The 15,736-nt window shown below is 37.0% G+C and overlaps 1 protein-coding gene across 4 annotated transcripts in view; it reads right to left on the bottom strand.

Moving 5' to 3' along the window:
• Window positions 1–15,736, bottom strand: part of OPA1 (OPA1 mitochondrial dynamin like GTPase) — an 88,605-nt gene that overhangs the window by 36,171 nt on the left and 36,698 nt on the right. For all 4 annotated transcript variants that reach the window (XM_049775925.1, XM_049775924.1, XM_049775923.1 and 1 more), the window contains 11 exons: window positions 14,599–14,679; window positions 14,412–14,486; window positions 13,799–13,870; window positions 12,985–13,084; window positions 12,330–12,460; window positions 10,970–11,042; window positions 10,805–10,877; window positions 9,236–9,351; window positions 7,976–8,040; window positions 7,113–7,189; window positions 880–1,045 (listed from right to left, as the gene is read on the bottom strand). In XM_049775925.1, coding sequence (XP_049631882.1) covers window positions 880–1,045; window positions 7,113–7,189; window positions 7,976–8,040; window positions 9,236–9,351; window positions 10,805–10,877; window positions 10,970–11,042; window positions 12,330–12,460; window positions 12,985–13,084; window positions 13,799–13,870; window positions 14,412–14,486; window positions 14,599–14,679 — 1,029 coding nt within the window. The remainder of the gene's footprint in view (window positions 1–879; window positions 1,046–7,112; window positions 7,190–7,975; window positions 8,041–9,235; window positions 9,352–10,804; window positions 10,878–10,969; window positions 11,043–12,329; window positions 12,461–12,984; window positions 13,085–13,798; window positions 13,871–14,411; window positions 14,487–14,598; window positions 14,680–15,736) is intronic.

The following is a 15,736-nucleotide window of genomic DNA, read 5'->3' on the forward strand; positions in this document are numbered from 1 at the left end:
CAATAAAAGAGGTAAAAGACACCTGAATAACTTGAAACCGACATTTTGTTTCTAATGCAGGCATGAAAAACAAAACTAATTTTAACATGTGTTTAATTTTATGAACCTCATACAGAAGAATAGGACATAATCTCAACTAAGACAATCTCTCTTTGAAAAGTAATCAGCATGGCTGGCTCATCAACCTGAATGATGGCACTGATTATCATAACATAAGACCAGCAACTGGCATTTACTGAGCAGTTACCCTGGGGCAGGTATTGTTCAAGTATTTAAATATAATACTGCTAGATATTTACTTATGAAGATATTATTCCTTAGAATAATCAATATAGTGGACAGCACTAATGTGTTTTAAAGTTAAGCAATCCAAAAAATAAGCAACTGTCTCAAGCATCACATGGCTACTAAGTGAGAGACAAGATACATGAGAAACAGAAATATGCTTGCTATGGTACTCTTTATACAATCACTAGTCTAATTTCCAGTTAGATTCTCACCAAGGAATTATTTAAGCATATATAACTGAGTCTTGCAGGAAAATTTTCATCCATTTAGATTGTCTTTATGGAATCACTATACAGAAGTTAAAAATCTTTTACATTCAAGCACAGTTGACTGGTTCTGTTAAATGCCTTCTTTGAAAAAAGAACTGGTACCACAGATCAACATCATATTGATTAAACGGTAAATTATTACATTGAGTAACAACTAGCTACATAAAGATTAATGTCAATACAAAAAGGAGTGAAGAATAAACAGCATAAGGATAAAAAAGAAAGATAGTGGCTGTGATGAGAATAAAACCTAAAAATCACAGCTCCCTACTACTCCCTACAGATAATGCTTCTTACCCATTTAATTAAATTATATCCTAACCTCTACTGCTTTATTTGGAAGCTGTTTATCAGTCCACTGTTTCAGCTTGATGTCCACAGTAGTATTAAAAGTCCCTGAATTCATGGTTTGTGCAGCTGGAAGATAGATGTTTTCAATCACATGGCTCGACACTCTTTCCCACAAAGATTGCTGAAGAATTTCCTCCCTGAAATTGAAAAAAAAAAAAAGAAAGTTTCAATAATACCAAATTTAAATGTGATATTAATGTTTTTGGTTTTATTTTTGCTTTGTTTTAGGGCCAAACCCAGTGATGTTCAGTGGTTATTCCTGGCTCTGCTCTCAGAAATCATACTCCTGGGGGTGCTCATGGGACCATAAAGGATGCCAGGGATTGAACCCTGGCCATCTGTGTGCAAGGCAAATGCTCTACCTGCTGTACTATCATTCTTGTTCCAAAATGTAACATTAATTTTTAAATTAATAACTTTTAATTGAATGATATGCTGTTCATGACATGACTAAATTTCCATCATACATTGTTCCAGCACCCAATTCTTTACCAGTACATATTTCCCACCAACTCCCCAGTTTTTTTCCTGCCGACATTTTTGGCAAACAATTTTCTTCTTTCTCACTCTTTTCCTTATAGGTAGTGATAGTAAGTTTTAAACGGCGGTTTTGTTGAGTATGATAAACTTAAAACAAATTGCATGTTATTTAAAGTTTTGACATTTGTACAAATTATGCATGATCTAGATAAAGAACATTCATTATTCTGTAAGCCTGTTACCACTTGTCACTAATAATTCATCTCTCTCTCTCTCTCTCTCTCTCTCTCTCTCTCTCTCTCTCTCTCTCTCACTCTCTCTCTCTCTCTCTCTATCTATCTATCTATCTATTTTTTTTTTTTTGTTCACACCAGGTGACGCTCAGGGGTTACTACTGGCTATGCAATCAGAAATTGCTCCTAGCTTGGGGGAACATATGGGATGCAGGGGGGGTCGAACCACAGTCCGTCCTAGGTGAGCGTGTGCAAGGCAAATGCCCTTCTGGTTGTGCCACCTTTCTGGCTCAATTTGTCTACATTTTCTAAACTTCTAACAACAGATACAATGCACATTCCTATGAAAATTATACTTTACCTCTGTCTCTCTTCCCTCCCACAACTTCTGTTATTTTTGCTTAACAAATTCTACTGCAGGACATATGAGTTATTTCCAGTTGTTTGGGTGTTATAAATAACACTATTATGGCATACATGTACAAGTGTACTACACAAAGACTTCAGTTTTTATTCCTCTTGTACAAATATTTAGGAAAACCTCTTCAACAATTTGTCACAACTGGATAGCCACTTGCAAAAAAAGCTAACTCAGACTCCCAGTTAACACCATGTACGAAGGTAAAATCCAAATGGATTAAAGATCTTGATAACAGACCTGAAACCATATAGGTATATAGAACAAGTAGGTAAAACACTCCATGATATTGAGACTAAAGGTATCTTTAAGGAGGAAACAGCACTCTCCAAACAAGTGGAAGCAGAGATAAACGATGAGAATATATAAAGCTGAGAAGCTTCTGCACCTCAAAGAAAATAGTGCCCAGAATACAAGAGCCACTCACTGAGTGGGAGAAACTATTCACCCAATACTCATCAGATAAGGGGCTAATATCCAAAATATACAAGGCACTGATGGAACTTTACAAGAAAAAAACATCTAATCCCATTATAAAATGGGGAGAAGAAATGAACAGACACTGTCAAAAAAAAAAAAAATACAAATGGCCAAAAGGCACATGAAAAAATGCTCCACATCACTAATCATCAGGGAGATGCAAATCAAAACAATTATGAGCTACCATCTCATGCCACAGAGATTGGGGCACATCACAAAGAATGAGAACAAGCAATGATGGCAGGGTTGTGGAGAGAAAGGAACTCTTATTCACTGCTGGTGGAAATGCCGTATAGTACAACCTTTATAAAAAGCGATAAGAAGATCCCTCCAAAAACTGGAAATTGAGCTCCCATATGATCCAGCTATACCACTCCTAGGGATATACCATAGAAACACAAAAATATAATACAAAAATCCCTTCCTCACACCTATATTCATTGAAGCACAGCCAGACTCTGGAAACAACCAAGATGCCCATCTTCCACAGATGAATGGCTAAAGAAATTGTGGTACATATGACAATGGAATATTATGCAGCCATCAGGAGAGATGAAGTCATGAAATTTTCCTATACATGATGAATATGGAATCTATTCTGCTGAGTAAAATAAGTCAGAGGGAGAGAGATAGATGCAGAATAATCTCATTCATCTATGGGTTTTAAGAAAAATAAAAGACATTTTTGCAATAATTCTCAGAGACAAAAGAGAGGAGGGCTGGAAGGTCCAGCTCACGACATGAAGCTCACCACAAAGAGTAATGAGTGCAGTTAGAGAAATAATTATATTGAGAACTATCATAACAATATGAATAAATGAGGGAAGTAGAAAGCCTATCTAGAGTACAGGCGGGGGTGGGGTGGAGTGGGGAGGAGGGAGACTTGGGACATTGGTGATGGGAATGTTGCACTGGTGAAGAGGGGTGTTCTTTACATGACTGAAACCTGACTACAATCATATTTGTAATCAAGGTATCTAAAAGATATTAAAAAAACTGCTTACATAAACATAAACATATACATTTGTATACAAATGGACATTATGTATAATATCTTGAAATGTTTCTCCTAAACTTAAAAGTGTATTAAACTGCTTAATGTCTAAATCAGTACGTAATTTCAAGTTGAAAATATAAAGTTTCAATTATTTTACATTTTTAAACAAAATCGTTGAAAGATCCTAATGCATTCACCTATGTCAAATGACATCTTTATGGTCAGAAATTCCTTGCAGTGTAATGATGAGGCATAAATGTCCTTTCTCAGGGACCAGAGAGATAGCACAGCAGTAGTGTTTGCCTTGCACACAACAGATCCAGAAAGGATGGTAGTTCGAATCCTGACATTCATATGGTACACCATGCCTGCCAAGAACGATTTTTTTTGTTTTTTGGTTTTTGGTTTTTGGGCCACACCTGGTGACGCTCAGGGGTTACTCCTGGCTATGTGCTCAGAAGTTGCTCCTGGCGTGGGGGACCATATGGGACGCCGGGGGATTGAACCGCGGTCCGTCCTAGGCTAGCGCAGGTAAGGCAGGCACCTTACCTTTAGCGCCACCGCCCGGCCCCAAGAACGATTTTTGATTGCAGAGCCAGGAGTAGTCTTTGAGCAACACTGAGTGTGGATCCCCAACCCCAAAAGGCCTTTCTTTTTAATTTACTCTTCTCCATTACCCAAACATCCAAGACAAAACTTATCATTTCTATTTTCTGTTTCTCAAATATCTCTCTTCTTCATCTGCACAAACACTATGCAAGTTTGAGTCACCACTGATTCTTGTCTTGAATTATTTCAATGGACAGTTGCCTCCTTTACTTATAACTTCCTCCCATCTGACTGATTTTTTTTCACAATAGATTTTCCCAAAATATAATTATGTCTGGGATCTCTACATGACGTTGACCCTGGTTTGATTCCTGGTACCACAAGGCACTTGAATATATCTAAGTGTTTCCTCAGAGTATACACTAAGCATCATTGGGTGTGGCCCTGAAGATGCCCAGGCTATGGCAGGGAAGCTTGGGTAATCATCCTGGCCACTGGGCCTGAGTAGCATCACATCCATGGATTGTGAAATGCTGGGCCACTTGGCTAAGAATCCCTGGGAGGTGCCCCTGAGCATGAACAACACTTGGTGGTCCACGAGGAAATATAATCCTAATCTTCAGTGTCTACCCTTTGCCCATTACTCATGGGATAAACGTCAAGCTTCTGCAAATAGTTTGTAAAGTCCCGAATTAACTTATCTAACTTGCATCTATTATTTTATCTCTCATCTTTTGTTTTCTTTTTTTTTTTTCTTTTTTTGGTTTTTTGGGCCACACCCGGTGACGCTCAGGGGTTACTCCTGGCTATGCACTCAGAAGTCACTCCTGGCTTGGGGGACCATATGGGACACAGGGGGATCGAACCTCGGTCCGTCCTAGGCTAGCGCAGGTAAGGCAGGCACCTTACCTTTAGCGCCACCGCCCGGCCCCTCATCTTTTGTTTTCATCTTTGCTCAAGCCACAGGAAACCAACTTCAACTTGTGACACCTTCCTTCATTCCATGTTTTGGTTTTTACAACATTCCTGTCACAGCATATATTACTTGTTTAATCTTTAAATATCAGGTATGAGGCTGGACAGATTGCTCAAAGGCCTTGAGCAAATATTTTACATGTGGGAGAGCCGGGTTTGATCCTTAGCACTGCCAGAACCCCTAGGCACTTCTGGGAATGACCCTTGAGCACAGTGCCAGGAGTAGCCTCAAAACTGCTAGATTTGGTTTGAGAACTAACAAAATAGAAAACAATAGAAACATCACTTAGTAGTATTTGATTTTTTTCTTGATGACTCAGAACTGAGTTAGAGGACTCAACCATACATTACTCTTCTTCTTTGATTCTTTTTGGTTTGGGGACATGCCCAGAGATATATTGTAGTTATTCCTGCCTCAGTGGTGCCAAAGGATGGGGCTCCTGCACACAAAACGTGAGTTCCAACCCTCCATGGAGGGTGGGAAAATCTCCATAGCCCACTCTTTTCACTTTTGTAACCTCAACAAAATAAAAGAAAAACTTCTCAAAGGATAATTTGGAAACAGGTTTCTTAGCCTCTTCACAATTCCCTTTGGATACCAGCGTGCTAAATAAATTACATCTGTCCTCAAGGCTTGCTTTGTGTAGACATATTTTAATCTCAGACTTTCTCTGTCCCCAGACTAACCATTTTACATAATGATGCCTGAAAAGTTCAGAGGTGCCATATTTCTCTCCTATAGGCATTAGCTGTTTTTGTAATTTCAGAAGTGAAATTGTAGAAGTAAACAAATTATACTGCATATGTATATATGAAATTAATCAGCAAATATAAAGTAAAAATTCTCTTTTGGATAGGGAGATTAAAAACAGCCAAATTTTGATTGCTTGCGGAGAAGGAAGAGGAAGAAGATGAGGAGAAAGAGGGAAGAGGAAGAGAAAGAGGAAGAGAGGAGAGAGGAGAGGAGGGTGGAAGGAAGAGAGAAAGGGGGAGAGAGAGGGAAAGGAGAGGGAGAGAGAGGGAGAGAGAGACACACAGAGAAAGACACAGAAAGAGATGCTAAAATAAGAGAAACCAGAGCAAGTAAGAGCACCTAAATGGGGAAAACCAGACTATAACACAACTTTAAGCTATGTTCAAACTTAAGAAGAATACAGTCTATGTTAAATTCCAATAATCTTTATGTGAACAAACATAGGAAGTACAGGAAATATACAAAAATCAATGGCAGTTAAAACAGTTCTCTCAGACACAGAATAGTTTCACTCATCTATGGGTTTTAAGAAAAATAAAAGACATTATTGTAATAATGCCCAGAGACAAAAGAGATGGGGGCTAAAAGGACCAGCCTACGACATGAACTTACCACAAAGAGTGGTGAGTGCAGAGAAATACCTACACTGAAAAATATCATCTTAATGTTAATGAGTGAGAAAAGTAGAATGCCTGTCTCAAATATATGCAGCAGTTGAGAAAGGAGGCATTGGTGGTGGGAATGCTGGTGAAGAGGTGGATGGGTTCTTTTTTATGACTGAAATACAACTACAATCATGTTTGTAAACATGGTGCTTAAAGATTTTACTTAAAAAAAGTTCTCTCCACTAATAAGTTTCTTTATAATACCACAGATTTCATTTGAAAAATAATCTCCACACAAGGAGATGGTGAAATTAAAACAAGGCTGCAGGTATGTCAAGGTTAGCTTTTATATAACTTGCATGAGGCATACAAAGCCTATGGCTAAAGTTTACAAAATCAAATCTATGGTTATAAAATTCTACACACAAAATTTCCATTACATAAATGGAAGGATCCAGGAAAATAGCACAACAGGAAGGAAAGTGCATGCTCTGCAAGCAGGAGCCCTGGGTTCTTTGTTTGATACCTGGCATATCTAGGAATGTGACTCTGAGTACAAACAGCTCCTGAGCACTGATGGGTGTTGCTCAAGAACAAAAACAAAATATAAATTGAAGATAAGTTTGCTTTGAAGAAAATTTTCATGACTTTTTATTTTAATATTTCATTATAAATCTTATAGTAAAGTCTTTAAGAAGAGGTCAAATACTCACCAATGTTTTGGTGTAACCTGGCTCAGACTGATAACCTCATCAAGGATTTCATTTTTAGCTTTTTCGAATAGTTCGTTCTAGGCAATAAATATAAATGTTAGTATAATTTTCAGAGGTAACAAAAGGACTCTACCATACCAGCAAGCTAAGATTAAATTTGACAAATGTATGACCATGACCTTTTTCTTAAGAATGTGCTAATTGGGGCCAGAGAAATAATACAGTGAGTAGGGCTTTGCATGAGTCCACTTGGGTTTGGTCCCTGGCAACCCTTATGGTTCCCTGATTCTGCCAAGAGTGACTACTGAGTGCAGAGACAGGAGTAACTCCTGAGCAATACCAGGCATGGCCAAACCAATCAACCACCAAACAAACAAAAAACCAGAATGTGCCAATATTTGAATAAAAACAAAACACAAAATTTCTACCATATTCAATTCTAAATGTAAATTTTCCATATAACGTGCTTTCAGATAAGATTTTTCACATAAAAATATTGTATTAAAGTAACATTTACAAGCTATTAAAATAAGAAAAAAAAATCAAATTTTAGTTCCATTAGAGCATGCTTCTTTACATCATATGTTGAAAAGGTAAAAAGTTGCTTCTTTAAAGTTTTCATGAGGCCTTTGAAGAAACACTTATATTTGTCTTGAATCTTATGCTCCAAAATTATTTTAAATAATATGTGATAATTTAAATTATTATAGGAGATAATAGCTCCTAGAAATATATCTTACAGATCTTAATTAGTATGGTTAAAACCCAAACAATTTAGCTTACCAATATTCTCTCATCAACACTGAATTTTTTGGATTAAATATTAAATATAAGCAAAATACATGAAGTACAACAAATATTACCCGGTCAAGTTCTCGGAGGCGAGGAAAGTTATTTTTCCACTCTGTTTCAAGGTTAAAACGTGTTGCTGGGGAAAAAAAGAAATGTGCTTTAGTCTAAAGATTGCCAGTCTTGGGGCCGGGAGGTGGCGCTAAAGGTAAGGTGCCTGCCTTGCCTGCACCAGCCTTGGACGGACCGCGGTTCGATCCCCCGGTGTCCCATATGGTCGCCCAAGCCAGGAGCAACTTCTGAGCACATAGCCAGGAGTAACCCCTGAGCGTTACCGGGTGTGGCCCAAAAACCAAAAAAAAAAAAAAGATTGCCAATCTTTTTAGAAGCTGTGGTTAAATGATATCTTGCATATCTTCATTATTAGCTGGATTTCTGGGAGTTCACTTCAGTACTCTAAGCTTTCGATATCTCAAAATTCCATTATTTTTGTGTAAGTTTTCTAAACTAGCTTTTCCTTTTTCAGTCCCCAAAAACACAAAGCCAAAGCAGCTGAGTCCAGCAGCTAAGAGCATGGATGCTGGAGTCACATCACTATTATTCAAATTCTATATTTTTGTCTGTTTTGGCATGTCATTTGCTTACGCTCCCTTGCAGTATGTTTCCTTTCCTGTAAAATGAGAATAATGACAACAATACTTGCAGGGTTGCTACAGAAATAACTAGGGTACACAGATTGGATTTCTAAACATAAAAAAGAAGATACATGCTCATCAAATAACACTAATGAAGAAAATTCATGGAAGAGCAAAATTGAATAGGAGTCAATACCATGGGCACACTATCTCTGCTCCCCACACCTGCCCTTTTTTCCCCTAACGGGGATACTAGAAAGATCTAGTGTGATCTTTCTCCCAAATGCTCTCACAAACTACTTGCATGTTTAAATTTCAGAGTATTTTTAGTAAGATTTTCTCTAAAATGGAAAATTACACTCTTGTACAACTGTAGATTTGTACTGTTTCTTCTTTCTATGTATTATTGAATAGTAAGTGAATGAATATGGACAGTTCAAGAAAGGGAGATCTAACAGATGCTAAACATTGTTAGCTACTGAAATGTTTGAATTTGCTTAGCTTATACATCCAATGTAGCAGGGGCCAAAGTGATAGCACAGCAGGTAGGGTGTTTACCTGTACATTGTCAATTCAGATTCAATCCCCAGCACTCCATATGGTCCCCTAAGCCTGCCAGAAATGATCCCTGAATGCAGAGCCAGGATAAATCCATAGCACAGCTGGGTGTAGAAACCCCCGAACAAATAAATAACCTACCTTTGAAACTATCAGCCTGTTGTTCAACAGACTCTCGTACCATTTTCCAAAAGCAGTCTGACACAGCAAGGCTTAAGTTTCTTGTAGTCACTTGGTGTGCTTTCAGCATGCTTGTCCTACAGAAAACAAACGTTTATTAAAACAGAAAAAAATAAACAATTAGACTACAACCGTGTTAGAGATGCTTGTCATAACATAACAAGAAAGTCACTTACAAAACTTTCTGTGATAAAAAAAACATTCAGTATCTGAGTCCTGAGTTATCCAATAATGTAATTATTATAGGGGAATATAACTTTGTAATATGGGCTAGAGTCACTGAGAAATAAATTTTCGTATTATGTAATGTTAATTGATTTAGATTTAACTGATACACAAAACTAGTGACTACCACACTGGGTAATACAGTTTTGCACACAATACTTTTTGAAAGAACCATCTTGGGGCCCGGAGAGATAGCACAGCGGCATTTGCCTTGCAAGCAGCTGATCCAGGACCAAAGGTGGTTGGTTCGAATCCCGGTGTCCATATGGTCCCCCGTGCCTGCCAGGAGCTATTTCTGAGCAGACAGCCAGGAGTAACCCCTGAGCACCGCCGGGTGTGGCCCAAAAACCAAAAACCAAAAAAAAAAAAAAAAAAAAAAGAAAGACCCATCTTGATTTTATTTAATTAATCTAGAAATAAACATATTTTCTATTTCAAATAACTGTGTACATATAAATTTTTAATATAATACAGTTATCCTTTAGCTCTTTCCTTTTATTTTTCTCTCAATATTTTACTTTCTGTTGATTTCTGTAGAATATCTTTTAAGGTTATTCTTCTTTAAGAATTCTACCCCTTATCCCAACTTTCCTGAACACTCTTAAGAAAAACATATAAACAACAATAAAAACTTAAAAAAATATAATGATGACTTAAAAATATAATATAAAAACTCAAGATGTATTTATACTGTTTTGGTGCATACTTTCCAAGTAGTAATTTTTTTTTGTTTGTTTGTTTGTTTTTGGGTCACACCCAGCGGTGCTCAGGGGTTACTCCTGGCTGTCTGCTCAGAAATAGCTCCTGGCAGGCACGGGGGACCATATGGGACACCGGGATTCGAACCAACCACCTTTGGTCTTGGATCGGCTGCTTGCAAGGCAAACGCCGCTTGTGCTATCTCTCCGGGCCCTCCAAGTAGTAATTTAATGTCAGTGTTTACTGATCCATGAAGTAAACTGCTCCCAATTTTGACAGAAAAGCTTAGGACTTAATTTGAAATAAATGTTGGAGGGGCTGTCTGTAGTGATAGTACAGTGAGTGTGTTGGGCTCTTGCCTTACATGCAGCCAACCCGGGCTTAATTCCTGGCATGGCATATGGTCTCTTAAACTCTGATACACAGTAGTAATTCATGAAGGCAGAGCCAAAAATAAGCCCTGAGCACCACATGTGCAACCCCCAAACAAACAAAAAATATGTCAAAAATTCAATACTAAACTAATAGTTATACAAAAAGTGTCAGGATGCACTTTGCTGGAACCTCTCATTGCAAAACCTTTCAATTTTCCAAGAAAACACTTACTTGAGGAGCTTTGAATTCTGAAAAAATTCTTCTTCATACTCTCTTATAGCTTCAATGCTCTCAGAGCTGCTTCCTAAGAAGAATGATGGCAAATTTTCATCTTTGTTATTTAAGGAAAATAAAGTAGAAATAAATGATAACAATAAATAGCCCATCTATTCATACCTTTTCCTGTTACAACAGCAAAATAACCTAGTGCTTTCATTGGGAAGAGCTTTCCTTCAATTATCTGCTGGATCTAAAAAAATAAAAAAGGAAAACTAAGTGTCACATGGGTTTATATATCTATATACAGATATATAAAGAAAAAATAAGGACAAATGAGAAAAATAAGTGCAAAAGATATGTAAGATAAAAATACAGAAGAACAAATGAACAATAAGACTAACATTTATAATAGACATATAAGATAAAAATACAGAAAAAATAAGGAAAATGAAAAATAAGTGTCACATATAGGCTATATATCCATATATAAATATATAAAATAAATATAAAGAAAAATAAGGAAAAACAAAAAATATGCATGAGATATATGGGCTTATATATACAGAATGATCTTTGTCATGTGTGGGATATAAAGAAACACAGTCGGGGAATAGCTAATAGCCCAAGCAAGAAAACCTGTGAGCTAGTCTTCAGAACTGACATACCTAGTGGGAGAGGATGGGCTCTGTAAGAGGCACTGAGACAGTTGGGGTACAGAGGATTCTCTGGTAGAGGGTGTGGTGTTGGAACACTGAATGCATGAAACCAATCACTAATAGTACTGAATTTCATGATGCCTCAAATGAGATTAAAATCAACCAGAAACCCTTAGAAACTTGGTCGAAGGAGCAACTTGGTGCTAAGCAGAGGGATTACATGTGTGTTATGTGATTCTATGGGAAGAGAGTTCTGGAAAATTTAAGCCTGGATCCCCCCCCCCCCCCCCCAAGATTCCATCTTTAGCATCTATTCCTTTGTAATTTCCTTATATTCTAGTAAATCTTAGGTACAGGATGAATGTGCATTCACGAATCCCATGAGCATTTGAGTTAGGGGCGTCTGTTTTGAGAAGTTCTTTATAATACAGAGAAATAGACTCAGAAAGTCAGAGAAGGACGAGAGCAATTCTGAGCAGTAGCAGAAGGGATAGATGCTTAATAGTCTGAAACTGTTTTATAAGAAATAGAGTTATGATACTATAGATAACAGCCTGAATCATGTTAATTATATTTTGTGTACTATTTAAATCACATAACAATAAATATTTAATTAAAACTTCACAACTCTCGAGATTATACCATTAGTATCATAATATCCAGAAAACCTAAAGCACTAAAAAGTTAGATGATTTACCCAGTTACATGATTAGTAAATGTTAAGCAAGATTTAAAACCAAATAATTTATCTTTAGATTTAAGTAGAAAGAAGGTCCTTAAATTAAGACTTGCATTTCATAAGAAATTGCCTTTTAAAGAAGCCACTGCTATTACTGGGGCTTATATAAAGAATCTCTTCATGAGAAAGAACGTGACCTCACCCTGCTTGGACTAGCCACATTTTTCTCTGCTAGGTCTACTTTGGTCAAAACAAATATTGTTCTTCTTCCATGAGGATCCATTTGACTGACCAAGTCTGTAACAATGCTGCGTTCAGCGTCCACAGATCCATCTAAAAAAAAAAGAAAAAAAGGAAAATGACGTGGTAATAATTGTGAAGGGGATTTTGTTTTGTTTTGTTTTGTTTTTTGGGGGGCCACACCCAGCGGTGCTCAGGGGTTACTCCTGGCTGTCTGCTCAGAAATAGCTCCTGGCAGGCATGGGGGACCATATGGGACACCGGGATTTGAACCAACCACCTTAGGTCCTGGATCAGCTGCTTGCAAGGCAAACACCGCTGTGCTATCTCTCTGGGCCCATGAAGGGGATTTTTAAAACTTTTATAAGATATACCTATATGCTTATTTTACAGAAAGAAAAATTCTTAACACATTTATCTTCATATAAACACAATAATTTTTATGATGTCTACAGTGAAATTTAGAAATATAGTCCCAAATTCAATTTTATTTACTAAAAAAATGAATCTAAGGGCAAAGTACTTAAATTATATATTCATATAAAATGACACTTAGTGAAAGTTTGGGTTGTTAAAAGAAAGACATGTCATTAGAAATGTTTTTTGGTAAGATTTACCTTGAATACAAAGTATGATGGCATTAGGATTCTGCATATAAGCTTTGCTGATACTGAAAATAGTTTCTTTTGTGTCAGGAGCCATGCCTGCTGTCACAGTCTAGAAAAAAATAAAATCATTTGAAATAAAATTCAAAAATCCCTTCTTCTTACCTATATTCATTGCAGTGCTATTTACAATAGCCAGACTCTGGAAACAACCAAGATGCCCCTCAACAGATGAATGGCTAAAGAAACTGTGGTACATATACACAATGGGATATTATGCAGCCATCAGGAGAGATGAAGTTATGAAATTTTCCTATACATGGATGGACATGGAATCTATTATGCTGAGTGAAAAAAGTCAGAGGGAGAGATAGACACAGAATAGTCTCACTCATCTATGGGTTTTAAGAAAAATAAAAGACAATTATTATAATAATGCCCAGAGACAATAGAGATGGGGGCTAGAAGGACCGGCTCACAATATGAAGCTCACCATAAAGAGTGGTGAGTGCAGTTAGAGAAATAACTACACTGACAACTATGGTGACACTGTCAATGAATGAGGGAAGTTGAATGCCTGTCTTGAATACAGGAAGGGGACGGGGAGGTGGAAAAGGAAGCATTGGTGGTGGGAATGTTGCACAGGTGAAGAAGGGTGTTCTGTTTATGACTGAAACCCAATTACAATCATGCTGTAATCATGGTTCTTAAATAAAAATTTTAATAAAAAAACACATCTAGATTTAATAAAAACAATCACTGTAAGTGTTTTCTGCACTTTTACAAAATAGGAGTAAGATAAAATAACTATTCTGTATATACTTACATTAATCACACCTGGTAAGTCAACAAGGACCATCCTCTGTAGTCCAGGGCCTTTGACATTTAAGGATATTGTCTACTCAAAAACAAAACAAAACAAAACAACAAAACAACAAAACAAATAAGAATTTTTGGAAAGTAGTTAAAAGTATTTTGATTAAACATATTCAGAAAATTCTACAGTTCATCTTTCTAGGTATACTTCTCAGAAAAAAGAAGTTATTCTTTCTTAGTCTAAAAGTAATTACCTAGAATGATATAATATTTGGACAAAATAAATCTTTATCTCTCTTTTATTTTTGTTATTGAGCCACTCCCAGTGGCACTCAAGGGTTACTCCTGGCTCTGTGCTCAGAAATTGCTCGTGGCAGGCTCAGGGGACCATATGGAAAGCCTGGAATCAAACCACTGTCCAACCTGGGTTGGCCGCGTACAAAGCAAACGCTCTAACACTGTGCTATCTCTCCAGCATCAATATCTTTCTCTCTTAAAACAGAGACTGTATCTCTTAAAAAGGCTACAACCAAAATACTGTTGCCAATATCATGGCTTATTTATTTTTAATCACAAGCGCTGGACTTTTATAAAACATTGCTGAAATGTATCATAAGACTTACCTCAGGGCTCACTGTACAGCCTTCTTTGACATTTTTCCTCATTCGAAGTTCTATTTCATGCCTTAATGCTGCAAGCTATTGAAAGGAAAACAACAAAATCCTAAGAAAATCTTTAGTGAACAAATACACAATAGTCTGACACAGTTTATAAATGTATACACTTGAATCTTGTATGAATTCTACTTACATCTTCCTCCTTGGTAAGATCAAACTCCCGAGAGCTATCTTTGAACAAGGCCACGTGGTGAGGACCTTCACTCAGAGTCACCTGAGAGTAACAAAAAGTTAAGATTCTAGGATGCATTTGCAATTCATTTCAATTCACAAGGTTTGGACAGGGCCACTGCGATGCAGAAATCTGGACATCCTTTCACACTATCAAGAGCATCCCTCTGGTCTGTCAGCACAGTGACACAGAGACTTCTGTATCTATTTTGATTTGTATTTGTTGTACATTCTGGTTGTTTCTCAAAGGATTAGTGGCTACTTTATGATTTTTTCATACATAAAATCCCCACTGCTCCATAGAATATCATGCAGGTCACACCCACAAGTTTTAGACTTTCTCTTATCCCAGCAGAGAAAAACACAAATGCTATGGGTCCATGTGGCAAAACCAAGAGTGCTCCATAGGACTGGTAAAAACTTGAGAGTTCAGACAGCTTTAACCTATGGAATGACATTTAAGCAAGCAACTAATAATTCATATATCAACATCAAGGGAGTAGAGAACTTCCAAACTTCTTAACTTTTCAATAATAGCTAACTTTGTAAGCTTCTATATAATTGTCCAATTTTACTTTAAAAGTATGACCCTATGGCATTACCTAAGCAGGCTTGCTAACACAGCGGTATGAAGGCAGTAGAGAACCATATTGGCCTAAACTAGCCACAGACTGGTTGGGACTGGAGAATAGGGATGGGAGAGGCAGGGTTATTTCTGTAGCATGGTTATGTTTCCCTCATGATACTGCTGATTACGGCAGAGAATAGTTTAAAACTTGTAGCATTCTTATAGCTCAAGGAAACAAAACCATCATTCAGATATATCCAACATCCATGATTGAAATAAGAAAAAAAGGCAATAAATTAACAAGAAAAACAAGGCAAACTATGTGTTTGGTCCATGCTCTGCCTTCTTGATAAAATGAAGTTAACTGATAACAAAGTTAAAAAGAGGCTCACATGTTTTCATAACTGGTTAAAAAGCTGTATATAGTCAGTTCATCTTCCTACCCGAATTAGAAATGTTCCTGATGCTCATCAATAAGTAAACCAAATCAGTAAAGTAACAACCCAGAAACTACATAATAATGAAAAAGTAG

This window comes from Suncus etruscus, chromosome 6 (assembly GCF_024139225.1).
Source record: "Suncus etruscus isolate mSunEtr1 chromosome 6, mSunEtr1.pri.cur, whole genome shotgun sequence".
In the NCBI taxonomy this organism is placed as follows: domain Eukaryota; kingdom Metazoa; phylum Chordata; class Mammalia; order Eulipotyphla; family Soricidae; genus Suncus; species Suncus etruscus.